Source organism: Megalops cyprinoides, chromosome 3, assembly GCF_013368585.1.
Source record: "Megalops cyprinoides isolate fMegCyp1 chromosome 3, fMegCyp1.pri, whole genome shotgun sequence".
Classification (NCBI taxonomy): Eukaryota; Metazoa; Chordata; class Actinopteri; order Elopiformes; family Megalopidae; genus Megalops; species Megalops cyprinoides.
The window spans coordinates 40807001-40826314 of record NC_050585.1 but is presented as its reverse complement, the minus strand read 5'-3'; the positions used below and the strand labels follow the sequence as shown (position 1 = coordinate 40826314).

The 19314-nt window shown below is 41.4% G+C and overlaps 1 protein-coding gene and 2 non-coding genes across 3 annotated transcripts; 1 reads left to right on the top strand and 2 right to left on the bottom strand.

The window, feature by feature from the left end:
* Positions 1–977: 977 nt before the first annotated feature.
* nipal4 (NIPA like domain containing 4) lies at positions 978–6028 on the bottom strand. Its single transcript, XM_036524746.1, has 6 exons — positions 5744–6028; positions 4276–4527; positions 3269–3325; positions 2855–2945; positions 2320–2480; positions 978–1603 (listed from the first exon to the last, which is right to left on the bottom strand). Exons 1-6 carry the CDS (start codon positions 5790–5792, stop codon positions 993–995), a joined length of 1221 nt encoding a protein of 406 aa, XP_036380639.1. The 5' UTR covers positions 5793–6028; the 3' UTR covers positions 978–992.
* Positions 6029–16802: 10774 nt separating this feature from the next.
* trnav-cac lies at positions 16803–16875 on the bottom strand. The gene has a single exon. It is a non-coding gene; the product is annotated as a tRNA-Val (tRNA).
* A 524-nt stretch (positions 16876–17399) lies between these two features.
* On the top strand, positions 17400–17481 carry trnas-uga. Its single transcript has one exon. It is a non-coding gene; the product is annotated as a tRNA-Ser (tRNA).
* Positions 17482–19314: the final 1833 nt, after the last annotated feature.

Genomic DNA, 19314 nt, shown 5'->3' with positions numbered 1-19314 from the left:
AGACTTATATTGAATGCCTAACAGATTCAAATTTGTGCATATGCATTTGGCTTGCAGAGTTCATCTCTTTCAATTAACTGACCATTGTTTAATATCCTCTGTTAAAATACAAATTGACTAAAATTAAAATGTATTTAAACTTCACATTAAATTAATTACATAACCTGGTCATTTCAAGTACTAGCACTAGCATTGCTAATAATCTTTCCTCTCAACTCTTCTTGAAATTTGTACTTTGAAATATTCACTTTGAAATGTTTAAATATGATTTTTTTTCCAGCATATCTTGGATATGTCTAAAAATGATCTGGTTTTCTGTGTGAAAACAGGGAAATTATATACAGTACCTGTTGTAATGGCATTACTGCAACCTCAGTCCTGATCACATTATGAAAGAAAGCATTTCCAAAACATATATATATATATATATATATATATATATATATATATATATATATATATATATATATATATGCACCTGGGCACTTCAGTACACTCGTTTATTACTAACAGCTACTTACTGTTTATTTTACATGCAGTATTGCAATGTGTTTCGGATTCTGTGATCTAGTGGCCACGACGTATGTGTAGTTGGCTTCCCTTATTTTTTAGGCTGTCTAGTCAGGTTCGCACAAATTATCTGTTGGTAGGGTCTGAATAGTGTTATGCTCTTCAAAACAAAAGATGAAATCAGATGTGTTTGGGACAGATCAACTGATGATATGATTTTATGATAACAATAAAATTAATAAATTCCAACTGATGAAAGGAAGAGGTTGCTTTCATGTGTGAGGGAGGGTCCATACTGAACCAATACTGGCCTTGCCGCATCATCAACAATTGGCAGAAGTCATCAGCAGCAATGGAGCTTTTGATTTATGTGAAACTCTAATAAATTTATAAATTTATAATAATAAGTTTCTTACATAAACATAGATATATACATACATATATATACAATACAATCATGAGTCGTGTTCATCTCATGTCCCTCAGCTGATGATGAAGACTCTGGGCCCCTCCTCTCTCATCGGGGGCAGACACTCCATGTTCTCGATCAGCACGTGCTTGTCTTCCACCTTCCTCCTTTCCTCCTCCTCGGACCGCTGGCCAAGGGACCGCGTGAGGGTGTCCAGAGACACCTGGACGTCCCTGAACAGGTGCAGCATGGCCACGCCCAGGATGATGACCAGGAAGCCGCATACGGTGCCCACCACGTCCACCCCGGACATGGAGCCCCACTCTTTGAAGAGGATGATGGAGGTGGCGAGCACCACGGTGGTGAAGAACACGTAGTAGATGGGGTAGACCAGCAGCGTGTTGAAGGTGTCCAGCGACTTGTTCAGGTAGTTCACCTGCGTGATGATGGAGCCCACCAGCGAGCCCAGGAGGATCCAGGTGAGGGGGTGGCGCACCACGGAGGGGTTTGTGAAGAAGGTTCGGATGGCAATGCCCAGGCCCTTGACGGAGGACACGGTGAAGGCCCCCAGGAGGGAGCAGATGCTGATGTACACCAGGATGTTGGTCTGTCCCACGCGAGGGGAGGAGTAGAAAATCAGGACCAAACAGGCGATGAGAAGAATGCTGGCATACACCAGGAAACCTAGAGGTGGAGTTAGGACAGATCAAAGTTTGCTCAGCACTGTTCTGAGGACTCCAAGGGAACAGTGGTATTGTGCTGGATTCCCATGGTTTCACATTACATTATATTATTATATTATTGTCATTTAGCAGTCAGTCTTATCCAGAGTGATTTATATATGTTGGCATTTTTATATGTTATACATTTATACAGCTGGATATTCACAGAGGCAGTTCTGGGTTAAGTACCTTGTCCAAGGGCACAGCAGCAGTGCCTCTGTGGAGAAGAGCCCTGCTCCTTAGTACTATGTACTATGCTACACTTCTGCCCCTGTTCAGTTAACTCAGCAGTTAACTGAACTAACTGATTGCTAGCCAAAATTTGCTTTCCCTTTGACAGTTGATGAGAATGATCTGATGAGAAAAGTACAACTGTATGTTCTTTCCTGGTTTAGCAAGTGACTACTGGCTTCTAATTAAATTGAGAAGTTAAGCTGTCCCGGTGTCACAAAGTTCCACTCTTACAGAGCTCCACTGTTGCAGTAATGGAACCTTCATTGACACGGACAGATTTTGCAATGGACAAGTGCACTGAGTTTCTTTGTAAATGCAGACAACAGTTCGGTTCAAATGTTGGCCACTGACTGTAACTCAATTGTTCCTTCTTAAAATAGGCACTGTTGAAACTGTGAAAAAAGGGAGCGATGGCAGTGGAGACAGAGTGCAAGCATTTCTCACCAGGATCAAGGAGCTTCTCTGCCATCTGCTGCAGGGTGGTCACCTCCTCTTCCTCAGGGGCATGGATCACCATGATGGTGCTGCCCAACAGGCTCAGCACGCAGCCAAGCTTACCCAGGAGATTTAGTGTCTCCCCCAGCAGGAAGGACGACAAAATTGCGCTGTGCAAAAGAACCAGAACCTACATCAATCAGCTAAACCAGAACAAAAGGAAAAACTCCCTGAATTAACCATGCAACTACATCCCAGGACACGCATAAATTTAAAAATCAGTGTAGTCTTTGCTTTCTCCTTGATACAGAGTAACCCATTTTGAGTGTGTTTTTGTTCATTGGCTGCTGGCTGCTAACTGATCTCTTTATCAAGATTACAGCAAGATACAGAAATCACAGCACACATTAACTATTCAAAATTAAGGTCCAAGCAGCAGAGCTGCTAAACTGATTGCACTTCAAGGATTTTTTACATGGTATGAAACATGTAGCACCAGTGAAGACTAAGCACAGGGCAGTGCTGAGGGACTGAACGAACATACCTGATGAGGACACTCAGGGCTCCAAGCGGGGTGACCACAGTGGCTGGGGCAAACATGTAGGCTGCAAAATTCGCCCCTTCGCCAGCCCCCACTGAGTGATTAAAAAAAAGACGAAACATTGACCCAAATGTCAATGCAACTCAAACACATTACACTCATAACTTTTCATCCATTATCACACAGTTAGTTATGGCGCTGACAAGGTTTGTGTCACATAAGTGAGTATAGTTGTTATGGAAGAGTTACTGAAGGGAGTTGCTGATGAAAAGTGTATTGCACATTAGAGTTAAGCTAGAAATGAACGCCAGGCTATAAACAGGAGATGTCTTATAGGCAAGCCACTTTACAGATACCGACTGTGTTATACACAAGAGCTATGCTACTGGTGAATTTTGCATTGCTGATGAAACTCACTGGTCAGGAGTCCGCCCCACCACATCCAGTCCTTCAGGTACCCATGACCTCCGTCACCTGGACACAAACACAACACATTCACTAAACTGATCTGAATCCATTAAAGCACTTTCAGTCAAACGTACACGGTGATACTGAGAAAGGAAGCTAATGGTAAGCGGTTGAAAATTAACCAGTACCTCAAACAAAATCTGGTGGCCAAAATTTAACTGGGGCCTTTTCCTGGTTATCTGATACCAATACATTCAGTGCTGACTTGGGAGCATCATACAGTGTCCCTCAAGGTCACAATGTGGACACCCTGACACACACCTCCCTGTTTTGTCTCTCAAAAGCTTATTACATCTTATTATATCCAAAGATTTTTTTCAGAATAGAAAGCTGTAAAATCATGAAAAACATCAAACATCATGTCTACTTCATATATACAGTACATATACTGCTAAAATGTTCAAATTAAGACCATAGTATATGTAATATTATATTTGACCATTTAAAATAAAACACCAAAAGGCAGCAGTGCATTCTCGAGGACCTTTGCACAATTCTACCGTTTTTCCCATTAAAAATAAACACAAAATGTGTAAAAAGCAACTACCAATGTAACACGGTAGCTAATGTTTAAATCCATGCTGTGATTTACCTTGCACTCTAACAGCGATAATCTTGTAGTATGATCGTTCAAATAAATTATTTGCATGGCACACAACCTTATCCAGGGAATTTTAATAATGAGGAAAATTTCACAGCTGGGTATTTTTGTAAGAAATTCACGTTAAGCGCCTTCCTCGAGGGTACAAGGGTCCACCTGGGAATCAACTCAGCATCCTTCTGGTTACACTGTTGCCTCCTCAAACTGTTAATTAAACAGCACCTTTTGATTTACCAGTAAATTAGTTACTTAAGGAACATAACTACCTGGCTATTTCTCTTTAGCGCAGGCATTTCGTCTGGACATTAGCGTAACGGTAAACTTTCTCAAGTGTAGTTCTAAAGAGCTCACGCACCTGCTCTCGTCTCTCCCTTGTCAGCCAGACGGAGCAGCGCCTTCTTCTTGAGAATAACACTCCCACCAATAAGAAAGGCCGAGAACACCGCCAGGGAGAGGCCGATCCAGAAGTTGTAGTTGTTCCATTTGTCCACAGCGAGCACTGTCTCAGTGATGTTGTGGCCCTCGCTGTTAGTGGCATTTCGGGCTGTCGCTTCCACGACTCTGCAGACAGCTTCAAGAGACCGGCAGAGCAATTTTACGAAAGAACCTGGCAAAACAATAGAAAAGCGATTATTTGATTTCAGCACTCCAGGTGGATGAGTGAAACTCTCAAACCGTTTGAACACGTCGTTGAACATTATCGAATCTGAGAAGACTGACAGTTTGTTTTATGTTGATGACAGACCGCTGCTCCGCCTAAAGAAATCAATTATTTATGACAAGGAATCTTGCGTTCATAATAACTGAAATCTATACAATAGGCTATTAGTTTCGGAACAGTTGTCATTTTAAAAGGAGGGAAAAAGGGAAGTCTCAACACATTGTATTAAGTAGAGCCCCTATTATCACTTCTTATGTTTAATTAGGCAGAACAACAGAAAAAAAATCTATTCAATAATACAGTAGGATATATGTATGAACAGAAACAGATTGGAAGCTGCTCTCCAGCGTCTGAACCAACGTCACCTGATATAATAAAAAAAATCACACATTATCGTTTAAGCAGAACGATAAGTTCACACAGCGGAGTGGTAGGAGAAAACAGGACCCACACTCCGTGACTCACATGAAATAACTGAGCGAAACTGTCGATAGACCTATTACTCTACATATGTATTCACTCCAAGGAATTATTAGTGAATTGTTTATTCCTTTCAGGTAGCCTAACTATAAATGCAGCTGTATGACAACTTCTGCACGCCATACAGTCTGCTGTTGATAGCTAAACGCTGGGATCGATCCGAAACCCTAATTTGTAAAATCAAATGATCGATTAAAATTCAAGTGATGGATACCACTTACATCAAACTTTTAAAGGGCTCATTAACATCTATCATGTTTACACTGTCAACAGCAAGGACGTTTATAAAACACGGATGCAATCTCTTGAGAGAGGGCGGATTAGCTATTCAGCTAACAACGAATTTGCTGAGAAACGGTATTGAAGGTGGCCGTTGAGCAATGAGGTGACAGCAGCCAAGACCGGTAGAACTGGCAAGGATCTTTGAAATGCAAACATAAAGGCTGCCTCGTCAAGATGGTGCAAAACCTATGTGACTAACGGGCCTGGCAATGTAGCCGCAGTTAGGAATATACTATTGGTTACTCTTATGTCCTAGTTATGAGCTGCATAAATAGCCAGCAAAAAAATATAAAAACAGTTTCCCAAACACCGAGAGAGTAAAATCTTCATATATACCGAAACACTCAATAAGAAAATGTGTGAGTCAACGTTTCGCTAGCAGGACTAAGTCATAACTCACCATTTGTGCACGAATCATCAACTAAATAGCCATTTTGCATCGTCCCCATTAGTATGGTCTTGTACTTCTCAGAAATTGGCTCAGTTGCAGCGATTAAAACGTTAATAAATATCTTTTGTTATAAACGATAATCCAAAGAGGAGGACAGAAAATACTAGAAGAAAAATCTATAGTCCAAAGGTTCTTTTTCTAATTTTGGCTCACGGGCAAAAGTTAATCTCTAAATCAGAATATAGCAGAATATAGTGGTACAGTATTCCCAAGCGCCTACACGGAATGATCTAACTCGTGTCCACGAAAACAACTCGACCTGTTCAGGTGTGCCTGGAAGACCCGCCCGTCCCTTGCGCTCATTGGCTGAGGACAATTACGCTCACCGTGCCATTGTTTCTTCCTTTCCTTTTTAGATATTTAAGATGTAGCGTTCGCTTATCTGTACCATATTAACAATGGCATGGCAACATTTTAAATTCTGTATTATTTTTCATGCATGTGCCACATTAACTTCGCTGTAAATATGCATGAACTGTTGGACAAAGACTGATCGCATTTCCTATCGAAACTACCGTCATGCGAAACAAGGTACTAACACTGCTTCATTGTAACGCACGAATAAATGGACACATATAGGCTCATGACCGTGTTGCAACCGGATGTGTTTTATCATTCTTACCCTTTTAAGTATTATAAACGGGTTTTCAAGTAAACTTGTTCATTCGTGCCCCGCCTCACCCCCTTCCCAATTGTGTTTTACAGTCAAGACCGTGGGCCCCAGCAACCTCGGGAAAGAATGCGACCCAACCAGTAATTCAACAAAGAGTGGGAGCGCTGCGAAGACCAAATCGCAGGTGAAGGTTCAGTGCACTCCGCCGTACCGTTAGCTATAGCGTTGCTGTCTGTGTCTTAGTCAGATGACGACTGTTGTGCACTTTGTCGAAGCATGTTAGGTTATCGCAAAAAAAAAAAAAAAAAAAAAAACTTTCCATGGCTCAGTGGTTTGGTTCTTGGGTCAGATATTTGAGTATATACTGTTAGTGCCTAGGAATTATACATATACATATATCCACTCTGTGCTGTCCTTATGTTCAGCATATCCACAGGGTTTAATTTTGAATCTGACCTCCGCAGGTGCACCTACAGTCACACCTGTGAGAGACACGCCTTGGCATACCTGTAGCGAGGATCAGGCCAGTCCAGCATTACAATTTCAGTAATAATTACTTTTACCTTGAAATGTGTTCTGGTCATAGGTGGAATGGGGTGGCAGAAAGTTATAGTGATTAAGGATTTGTCATCACCATGCTGTGGCACAGCTGTTGTAACCCTGAAAGGAATGAACTTTAGGAACATAAAAAAAAAAATCTAGCTTTGTAAAAGTAGGTTACCAATCATGTTGTCTTTCTGGGAAAAGAGCTGTAGGTAAACTGTGAACACTCAGGTGTCTTTGCTTCATGATGACATGGGAACGTAGGTTCTGAGATTTTAAAAAAAAGCAGAACATGGACTTCCCCCACAGTTCCCTGCAGTGTGATACGATTAATCAGAAAATCTGTGCTGTATTGTTAGTGTTCTTCTTCCTCCACCTGTGAATCTCTGTCTTTGTGGCATTTTAATCTAAACCTGCATTTTATACACTAGAAGAAGCATTTTAATGAAAGAATTCTGATTTACTAAATAGCTGCACAGTAGTAGGTGCATTTTGGGGTTTTGGTAAATCCATTTTTCAAAGAAGCAAGCAAGTTGGCTGCTTGAGTCTGAGTCACCTGTTTTCAAGTTTAGAACTATAGATCAACAAAGAAGCCATGTATCTGGAGGGATGTGAAACAAAATTAATTTCTAACCACCTTTTCACACCTCAGCGATACATTAGATGGCTATAGGGCAGAATTTGAACGTGTGGCAGGCCTCTCAGGACTCTTATCACACATTACCTAGCTTCTTCAAAGAAGGGGATGGAGTCATGTGACACAGGCACAAGCTCATTATAGGTGTCCCTCTGTGGTCTGCTATTATGACATCATCAAAGTGGCAGTGTGTACTATAACATAATTATTTAACTGTAGGTTTATTATTATTATCATTATGAAATGGAATCCAGAAGTAACGCTCGTCTCTGCTCTCCCCACCCTCTGTCACTTCAGAAGCAAACACTGGAGAGAGAACTGAAACTTAGTCTTTCCATTACACATGGGGAAAGTTTTTATTATGTGACTTTGACTGGTTAGCACACTAGCTTCAGGGTAGGGTTGGGCATTGAGCTCAGATCTCCACAGTTATACCTTTATCAGTGCTGAGAGACAGAAAGACAGCAGGAGTGAATCAGTTGCTCAGGGTTTTTGTTGCTTTTCCCTTTGATACCAATTTGATAGGCTTATTGTAAGAGGTGAAATAGCTCAGGTTACTGTGCTCATAATAGAATGCAAAAACAGAAACTTGGGAGCGTGAGGGGGGTCTAGACTATTCAAAGAGTCCAATCCCACAGGCACTATGACTCAGATTTACATAATAAGCTTAGCTGTTCCTAAAATGGGCTTCATATGTACATGTACGTCCCTGGGCGGAACTTCCCACCCTGCTTTTATGACGTCATAACCATGCGCTGTGCCTAGGGAGTGGCATGTGCAGAGTTGAACCAGTTAGATGCATTTCATTACTGTGCTCTGTGTGTTGACTGGTGTCACTTGGAACCCTGCATCCTTTACAGTTGAAAAAGGGGTAAATAGAGGTTATAGGCCATGATGACCTAAGTATGCGTCATTAAATTAAATTGAGTTAAGCCTCAGGTTCATGAGTTCAACAAAGGCATTCATATCGGCTTAATGAAAAAGTTTGAAACTGAGGATGGCACATTCTAGGGACTTTCCATATATTGTTCCTGGTTCCCATTGTTTGAGTGACACCTGTGTGGTACAATACAATATCAGTTTGAGAATGGTCGTCTGAATATCTCACCTCTTTAACAACTGGATGAAAGCATTGCTTCCAACAGTGCTGAGTGAATCCCCCTTGAGAATATAAAAAAAAAGGTCTCAGAGAAACTCAAAGAGACTTTTGAAGAGACTCAGCCCATCTGGTATTCAGTACTCCTTTTACCACTCTTAGTTCTTCAGGGGAGCAGGGGTACATTTTCATCCTAATGACTCAACACCGTGAACAAGTGTATGACAAAATCAGGACAATGACAGCAGTGCAATGAAACATACCAAAACAAAACAAAATGGGTAACAGAACTCAGAGTGGACATACACAGGACACACTGTCATTAAGACCATTTAGATGTGCGTGTGTGTGAGTGTGTGTGTCTGTGTGTGTGCGCGCGCGCGTGTGTGTGTAGGTAGCCTATGGAATGCCGTGTGCTCATCCATGTGTGCACAGTCCTCTTTTTGTGGGCAAAGGTACATGCCACGCCCCAGCCTGAGGGTGTCTGTGGGTGTGTGTGAGGACCAGGTGGAATGAGATCAGGCTGAGGCATGGCAGCCCCTCTGTGATTGGCTCGCCATCCCTGTCGCCATCGCAGGCGATCCCTGTTCTCCTCACCGAGGCAGAAACAGTAGGGAGCGATCGGGTTTCCCCTCTACTGATCACACTATAAAACATGCCATGACAGTGCATAAATTACACCCCACATAATAGCTCACATATGGCAGTGGCTAGCAAGTCCTGCTGATGCAACAACATTTATTCTGAAGCCTCTGTGATCCAAAAAGAATTTTGGCAAGAACACAGGTTTGCAGTTATTAAATATTGAATTCCTGATACTTACTTGGTAAACAAGAAAAAAAATTGTTGCAGGACTACTGGAAAATTACAGACTGACGCTGAGGTTCAGCCCCAACAGTTAGAAGTGATTATAAGGGCTTGCTCCAGCATATCCATAAAACCTCTGTAATCCTCTTTGACTCGACACCTCCATTCACAAAGTGCTGGATGCTTTGTTCCAAAAAATCCCTCAGAGCAGTCTGCTGGCTGCGTCTTTGGATTGACTACATTATGGTAAAGACTGTGCTGTCATCTCTGATGTCATCGTGTGTGAGTGTGTGTGTGTGTGTGTGTACACATATCACATATGATCTTTTTACGCAGACAAAGATTTTGAAACATGTGACAACAGTGAGGCAAGGCAGTTCTTACAGACAAGGATCACATAAAGCAATGTTTTACTGTGCAGCTTGTGAGGATGTAGATTTGCCGTTAATGGTCACAGCAATCCCGTCAGCATTAGTCATCTCATAAAACCTTAAAGGAACCTGATGTCTGGATCAACTGCAGGAACTCTTTAGAAGTTCTCACACTACACCCATTATGTTTGGCAGGTGGAGATGCCGTATGAGAATCCAAACACTGCTCCCTACTGCTGCTCCCAAAAAGTCAATATTTACTTCATAATGCATTTCAGTCAGAAGATCTTCACCAGCTATCCTGGAAAAAATATCCCATTGTCTGTATTGTGTGGACACAAATGTTGGCTTTTTTGGGAGAATGGGAGCAGCAGGCAGGCTCTTTTCAGCTGTGGGAGCAGACAAGGATGAGGACCCCCTGCTGTGGCTTCTCAGTACTGTAACCCCTGGCTGGCCCACAGGGGATATTAGCAGTTTGCTCCTCTAAGGGTTGTTGCTGTCTGTCACACTGCATTGCCTGCAGTTTCCAGTATGACACAAGCACAACCTCAGCCTGTGTGTGTGTGTGTGTGTGTTTTATAGTGATATTCTGGATGAATGATTTTAGTACCTCTATCACAGTTTACTTTAATCTCCTCACAATATTCATCCAAAAATGTAAGTTCTCATTTTGAAAGAGACATTCACTTTGAAATAATTGTATCGTTAGGCCTATGTTCTGATATTATTTTACAGCCCAGTCGTACACCTTACAAGTATTTATTTTATACCGTTTTGACCATTCCTTTTGTGACGCGACACATTTATTTACTTATTAGCGCTACTGCCTAGTTCTTATCTTATATTCTTATCTTCTTATCTCCCCACTGTTTACTATCTCGCTTCAATAACAGTTAAATGGTGCTATTATTTTGGGCGTAACCCTGAACACACTTTTAAATAACTGACTTTAAACGCGTGCCAACATCGCCTAACAGCTCACAGGTAAGACACACACGGCGGAGGTGGGGAGAAAGGTAGTGGCTTCACGGTGTCCTGTGTCGTTCAAAAAATGTCTTTTTTTTTTTTTAATTAAGGACTGAACGCCCTTTGGTTTGTCTGCAGGACAACAAACCAAACACAGAGCTCATTGTGATACTGTGTTTGCCGTGTTGTTTGTTTTAACGCTGCGCGTCCCCGATGCTTTCGTTCTGTACGCTCGGGTTGTGCTTCCACTGCACCGCTGTGAGCCAAACTGGTTTTTCGGCTTCCTCCGAGAGAGGGAACCGGGCTGCGAGAGTGAAGTAACGGAAGAACTGAACTGCGCCAGCAACAAACAAGGTGTCAGGTGTCGGCCCAGCTCGTCAGATGGAGACTAATTGCTACACGTAATCATTAAAGGCTAAGCGGAGACGAGAAATCTCTCACTGACAACACAAAGACATTAAACATTAGTAACTATGAGCATGCATGCAGGTAACTTTAAACAGAACAAGCCCGTGGTGTTCATAGTCTATAACCACGTCTAATGGGAGAATATGAAAGGAAATAATTAATTAACATTAAATTCTACTACTACCGTTGTTAATAATAATACTTTATGTTGAAGAAAAATAATTTGTCGCATAAATAAAAAAGGATGTATTGCGTTGTGTTTGTCACGTGCTTCTTTGTCTCTTTGTTTGACGTAGTAGCCTACTTTCCAGCACCTTTGGTGTCACTGAATGGGGTGAATGGTGTACGTGGGAAATTGATTTAGGCCCCGAGAAACAAGGACTCTAAAGGAGGAGCAGAGTCATCTTCAAGCGAAAATAACATGGCTTTCACGCCAATGTGCTCTATGCGCTGGATCAATGGGGAAAATATATATTTTTTAAAAAGTTGCGTTCCATGACAGTGACTGGTGTATTGACAGTTACATTCAGTCCTTGCTTGATGCGATGCCCTTCATGTCGTTGATGATTTTGGACCCAACCCGTGACCATCAGCAGCTTTGCAGACCAACCAATAGACTTAGCTCCCATGCACTACGTACGATTTTGCCATGGAAGCAATGCAGCAGTGACAGTTGTCATTGATGACATTGCCTCTGGCAAACTGTGGTTTAGAGCAATACACAGGTAGCTCACCTGTGGGGTTCTGCTCTGTTATAAGTAATAAGGTAACCTACCCAGAACATTCCATCGTCCTGGCTAAACAAGGAGAAAAAAATATATATGCGTCACAAATGAAAAATAAAGAGCTGGGCGATGTTTCTGCGCTGGTGCAATGACATCATCTCACAGCCTGAATGCACGTACAGGGCTGCCAATCACTGTACAGCGTGCCCCACCCCCTAACCTGTCGCCAAGGAGACAGAACCGTGAGTCGTGCTTCGTGCTTTGATTCAGTGTGTGTTTCAGGAAACAAAGCAGGAGATGGTGGCACACAAAACACAGAACCATTCCTAACAAAAACTGAGACACACCATCGCTGCTCGAACACTGTTATGTCATTTCCTCTCCAAGACATTAGCGCACACAAAGATAATAATAAAAACAGATTAGATATTAATTATATAGAAATCAACTGCTTTAAAAACACACAGACACACCTAATTAATCCCTCAGTAAACAGAGAACAAAAGAATGCATGCCTCATGTTCACGCATATACAGAATAAATAAAGTTTGGCAGGTAGTAATCTGGAGGCCTGTTGAGACAGTGTTTAAGTCTGCCCCCAAAACATTATTTTACATGCACCCACAGCTGCACACCTATGAAACCAAACCTGGCTCTCTCTTATGTGCCACATTGAATGTATAGAGTTCAAAAACCAAAACAAAAAAAAAAAAACTAATTAAGAAAAAGTAAATATTTTATAGGAACAAGCAGATACAAACAAGTGTTTCAAAGATGGCATGATAATCACTTATCCTCCCCCACACCACCACCACTAATGCACACACACACACACACAAACACAAAGGCACAATAAAGCGAAAACTGGCCAAACTGTGTGTAAAAACAAGCAAACAAAACACACAAACAAAAAAAAACATTTGCATATGATTGTGAGTCAAAGTTCAGGAGAAATGTTGATAGCAGGGCTATGTGTGCGATGCCTGGTCATAGTTTCCCTAAAGCTGAGCTGGCATTGCAGTATGCCGCATGCAGGCAGCATGACAGTTCTGCTGGCCACTGTGTTTCACAATGCCTCAGGCCAGAGCACTTTTGCCTGGAGAAATGTGAACCTGTTGAGGCTCACTCTGTTTCTTTGTTAAATATTTACATATCTGAATGAAGCAAACTGAAGGTCAGTCACAGAGACCTACACAGTGCCCTGGCCAGAACACACTTTCTGTTAACGCGATATGCAGTCTTGAGATGAGAGAGTGTGGAAATCTGCAAAAACTGTATTTCACCAGTAATACATGTTTATGAGAAGGGGGTTAGTTCCCAATAATAATAATTAAAAAAACCATTTAGTGAAGTATGAAAGACTTGGAAGGAAAATTTTAAGACCATCCCTACACAGTTAACAAACCAGTTCCATCCACAAGTTTACACATCCCACTTATCCCTTCTTTTTTTGTCAGTTCTTCTCGGCATCCCTCCCCCATCCCATCCCCAACTTTTCTTTCCTGTGCATGATATCCAAATGGGGGGTCAACAACCTCCACCCATGGCCAGGTGTGGTTCATTCTTCAGACTCTAAGCCAAATATAAGTATATCCACATCAATCAAAACTTTTATGCTTTGACTGTATGGAAATTCATATCCACTGAAACGTAATTAGTACACCACAAACATGATCACGTGCCTGAACACTGCATTTAAGCAACATCCTCACAGAGAGAAAGAAAAGTCCAGGTTTCAGACAGAGTGTGACTGGCTCCCCGCAATGCACAGAGTACACTGAAGATCCAGTGACATCACCAGGGCTATGAGCCAGTGCTCAGTCTGCCGCTAACCACTCATTTCCACAATGTATACATATCCATAAATATCTTAAATCATAACGTGGCACTGTACATATGTTGGCAGAGTTCAGCAAGCTGCTTTAAAAACACCATCTGCTGAATATGGATCTGCCCCAACAGAGTCATCCACAGTCAGATCCACTTCGTGTGGGAGGTGGTCCCTTTGTGTATGCTACCAAAAATAATGCATAAAAATCATAAATCTCTCAAATCTGATTTCTACCCACAAGAGTATCTTCCATTGCATAATGATAAGGCTTTATTTAATCACAAATTTACAGTTTTCTCCCAAGATATGTATTTATGACTCCCTGCCCCTGGATGCATATTCAAGCAGAGACTTGTAGCGGATTGTTTGCACCCACATGACATCTGACAGCTCAGGCACTGAACAAACCCCCAATTCTGTGGCTTTGTTGTGTGAGTAACTAGGCACACCTAGCTAGAGAAGAACAAGCCACACAATCCTCTGGGCATGTGCTGGTGTGGACGGACTTATTACACTTGGGAAATCGGTACAGGTGCCACCCAGTCCTAACTTGCACCAATGTACACACTGCGTCACCGTATCCTGCTCAGTTTCTTTACTGTCAGCTTGAATAATTTTTGTGGTGAACGTTTTGTTTAACGGGTTCATAAACAAACAGCTGCAGTTCATGCATTGTATACTTTGCATCCACAGTATAAAATATAATTTCTGAAGATTTAACAATGAAATTTGTGTAATTTTACATTACAACCCTATCCATACCTGCACTGTGCATGATGGTGCTTTATTTAGTCTTGCAGTTGTGCACTCAAGATCAATTATTTTCTGTATACAAATTCAGTACTTGCTCAGTGGAAGATCTGGTGTAATCCAGTTTTACAAAATGGCCTTCTTAACAAATGTCAAAAAGCAAGTGACATTTTGAGCTGGTTTTAAATTAGGGTTTAGAATCATCATTGATCGCGCATCGTGGGTCTGTAACAGGGGTTAGATACACATTACATCTAACTCAAATCATACAATGCAACATATCAGCATACAGTACATGTTGTATCACCACATCCTGCTCAACTACTGAAGGCCTGACTCCTGGCAATGCAGGTTAATGTAGACAGTGTGGATCTGGGTGGGAAATCTCACTCAGTGCTGTTCTTCACCAATGTTTTTGCATGTCTGTGCTTCCTGTTCACACACAGAGCTAAACTTGTGAGAGAGAAAGAGAGAGAGCGAGAGAGAGAGAGAGAGAGAGAGAGAGAGAGATAGAGAGATGTCAGCAGACAGGGAAGGTGTAGAGGTGGGTCAGAGATTGCCTTTAGCACTTTACAGTACTTTAATGTGAATACTACCCATAGGATTGTGGGATTCCATCCTTGTGAGAGGCAGCTGCTGTGCCCTTGAGCGAGGTACTTAACTTGATGTACCTCTGGCTTTCAGGTACAATAAATTGTTCAATAAACATTCACGCATTCATGAATAAAGTGTGTCAAACCTATGAAGTTTTAAAGCTCAGGGGCTCTGCTGTCTGACAGGAACAATCTGTATCAGACTCTCTGCATCTGATCAGGAAATGAATGTGTGGGTAGAGTGAATCTAGGTGTGAAGAACAACCTTTTGTCTCCCAGTCTTTGTTCTATCATAGCCTAATATCTGATCTGCAAATTGGTATACAGTTACTCAGGCACAGGTATAGCACTGTCACAAACACACAAGTACAGTGTAGTTTTGCAGATGCAGTTGAGAGACATGCGGAAAGAGATAAAGAAGTAGCCTTCACTTACTCACGCCTAAGTAAAGCACAAGTATATAGACACAGTTAAGTTACTAAGACACACAAGTATATAGACACAGTTAAGTTACTAAGACACAGGTGTGCACAGTTGTACCAGTTCTCAGAAGTGTGGGTGAGTACATTTGCATGTGGTGCAGAGTGCAGGGCTGCTTTTCTGCCTATAAAATGTTAGTAAAATGTTAGTCATTGTAATAATATTTCCCCTTGCCAGCACTGTGTCTCAAAAAAGCCCAGTTTTTGTGTAACATTGCAAAGAAATGAGAAGAGATAAAATGAAAAGAGAAGAAAAAAGAAAAGACAAAGCATGAAGACTGAGAGTTGGAAAATAATGTCATGGACGTTTCATGCATAGTCTGACAGGGGAAGTATTTCACTGCATCTAATCCTTTTAATTTCATTGGCACAGTCTAAACATCAACCCACATGGCAAAGTGAATTTTGAACCCTTTGATAACTGTATTTAGTTAGGACACTCTACAAAAATCTCAGCTTCAGACTTTGAACCTTGGTGTGCTGCAGCTTGCACCTTTTCTGATTTGTTGCGGGTTGCATGTAGGCCTGCTCTTTTAGGGGATATTATGGTAACTTCCCAGTTTCTTTCAGCGAGGCACTGCTCAATTTCACATGAATCAAAAACAGAAACAAAAAACTTATTTAAATACAATTTTTTTTACATCTAATCCAGCTGTTACACTTAACAAGTTTGCATGTTTTCACAAGTGACATAGCATGCAACCAGACCATGCATAGTTGGAGTGAACACTCATATGTGTGGGCTGAGAAGGAGGGGAAAAAAAGAGAAACTGGCATGGAGACAACGAGGGTTGAGAAACCAGCCAAATGACTAGTTCGCACCAGCAGGTGGCCCTCTTTACAATAATAGGCTTTGCATCCCAAAAGGATCGCAGTGTCTGCTGCCATTTTAGACGACAGTTCAAGTCAAACTTAAAAAAAAAAACAGACAATTGTAGTCTCACCATGTTTTTCAATGATGGACTGGAAGCACTCACAAACGAGTCGTCGAGGAAGTCGCTGCTTCTTTTGGTGAATTGTTGGTTATTTAGCCTAATAGACGGAAAAAACTGACGGTTGTCACATTCTATGAGTAGGATTGATTAAAGGGAGAAATTGACAAGACGGCATCTTTTATCACTTTGGCTTTTGCATTCAGAAAGTACACCGAAGATGAATTATGTGGTCACATCAAGTGACAGAAAAAGGTTGTTCCCGCCCGGTTTCGAACCGGGGACCTTTCGCGTGTGAGGCGAACGTGATAACCACTACACTACGGAAACTGACATGCTACCTCGTTTGCGCTCAAGTAACTTTGAATAACTCTTTCGCATTACATACGTAGTGCGTTTTTTTCTTTTCACTTTCTGCTGGATATCATTTGGAAACCTGTGTAGCAATCCCACAATAATCAAACTAGCGTAAATCTAATTAACATTCCATGGTAGGCTATGTACAATTAGCTTCCATGGCAAAAGGAAGAGACCGAATACGAGTAAAACTACAAAAAGCTGGTGATCTAGATCTACTACTAACACTATAGTGCAGCAAGTACGTGCATGTGCTAACTAGCTAGTTAGGTGGCTAGCTCGATAATTAATATTGCTAGCAGTGTAGCAAGGGTAACCAGGGTTACGAATGCCTGATTCTACATTTGCACATTTCTGTTACAAGTGGGGTTACAGATTGCTACCCATAATATTCTGCCTTGAAGCAAAGAAATATAAAACATTACTAAACAAATTCCAATTAGAGAAACTTTGAAGGCATACAGTCGAAAGGTTTGACGGAGACCAATGAAAACGAGGCTGTGATGGCCGAGTGGTTAAGGCGTTGGACTTGAAATCCAATGGGGTCTCCCCGCGCAGGTTCGAACCCTGCTCGCAGCGAGTTGATTTTGCCGCGCGTTCTTTAAACTTTGACGTAAATTGCTCTATCAGTTACTTCTGCGTTGACCATATAACCTTAAACATAAAAAACCCACATGGGAAATGACTGCTACAAAGCACGAGAAAATCTGGAAGCGTGTGGAAATCTCTTGACCTTTGAATGAATATTATTCGAGGATAGAACCTTTAGAGGAATTTGCGATTTATGGATGTAGGCAAGAGTGTGAATATGGAGTGCGCTGTACCATATTGCAAAAACCTACGAGATTTTTGATCGAGCTTTGTAAATGGAAAATGCTCCTCGGAACGGTTACATGACACAATATCCACTAGATGGCAATATGCAGCCAGTTTTGAACAGTTGGTTCGGGTTATTAGTTATCGCATACATTTAGCTGCGTGAAAAAGAAATAATTATCGTCTCATGAAGATAAACGGACATACTCAGTTTAAAGTATGTAATCAGTAAAATAATGGTGAAAGTTCCCTCTGTGAGGCGGAAGCCTACACCATGAAAGCATTATGCTCCTATAAAATGTAATGGATCTCCGTGCTCACTGCAATGCAGAACGGATCGTGGTTAGTGCCCGGAAATTTCACATTCAACAGTAATAACCTTTGAGCTTTAATTTTCATCTACGTATTGATTTCCCTGCTCCCTGTTGTGCGTGCCATTTCCTCTTCACTTAAAACATGACTAGCCTACTAGTGTAACAATGAGAGGAGGCCATTCTGGCCAAATAGACTCATTCTGCCAAGAATCTAGAGTGCATCTAACTAGCACTACCTAAAACCTAGTCTTGAACACTTTTAAGAGTCTCTACTTCCAGTGCTAATCCTGGTAAACTAGATCATCAATTAATAACTACGTGTGAGGAAAAAAAAAAACCTGTTGAGCATCAGTTTGAAACTTTCCTCCAACTCATGTCCACCGTGTCATTTCGACAGAACTCAGCTTCTGTAGCCTACTCCACCCTGCGAATTTACGTTAAAATTTGAAAACCAATAAAATCTTCCCTAAGTCTCCTTTTACTGATACCAAAGTGATTAAAGGTATTAAAAGTCTCGTTTATACATATGCGTCTGACACTGTAACCAGTTTTGTTCCTTTTCTCTGGACTTTATGTAAACATTTATATGTAGCCTACATTTATTGATTTGGCAGACGCTTTTATCCAAAGCGACTTACATGTGAGGCAAAGTACAACACAAGCAAACAGCTACTATATCCTCCTTATTTTTATTTATTTATTTATTTGCCCAGAACAGAGTACTGAAAATACAGCCTGGCAAACGCACTGAATAGCATTTATATAACTGCCTTCGATTTATTCATTCAGTACACATCCCAACGTTCTATTTGTCGTTTTAAGTGCTTTTCACAACGTCCAGATCCAGACATACTTGGGTTGAGTATTACAGTCACGTCCATTTCCTGTTGTGTACATTCTAATTTAGTGCCTCTCATAAAATAATCCAGCACAATTCTAATGCTGGATGTGTGCATCTCTACGGATTTAATGGGCAGCTTCTATAGAAATGAATTTTCATTCATGTCATGCTACTGAATGGAAAAAAGAAAGAAATCAAATGTTGAGAAACTGTGTTGTCTTGATCCTCTGTGTTGGTAGATTTTTTTTTCTTGCAGCATGCGTGTGATAACAGTGAACGCCAGGCCTCTGTGTTCTCTCATTAGACAAACGCAGTGTGTGCTTATCCCCAAAGGACACAAAGACGAACATGATTCATTCAGCAAAATCCTCCCCACAGCGGGACATTTCACGTTTTTCAGCAACATTAAAGGAGAGCACTTCTCACGGGGTCCCTAGGTAA

What these genes read in the sequence shown, in the direction of transcription:
- nipal4 (XM_036524746.1), bottom strand. Translation starts at nt 5,792, where the DNA reads ATGGGGACGATGCAAAATGGCTATTTAGTTGATGATTCGTGCACAAAT. An exon ending in GTGGGGCGGACTCCTGACCA is followed by an intron (nt 2,946 to 3,268) that starts GTGAGTTTCATC and finishes TTAATCACTCAG; the next exon opens with TGGGGGCTGGCGAAGGGGCG. An exon ending in AGAGAAGCTCCTTGATCCTG is followed by an intron (nt 1,604 to 2,319) that starts GTGAGAAATGCT and finishes CTCCACCTCTAG; the next exon opens with GTTTCCTGGTGTATGCCAGC.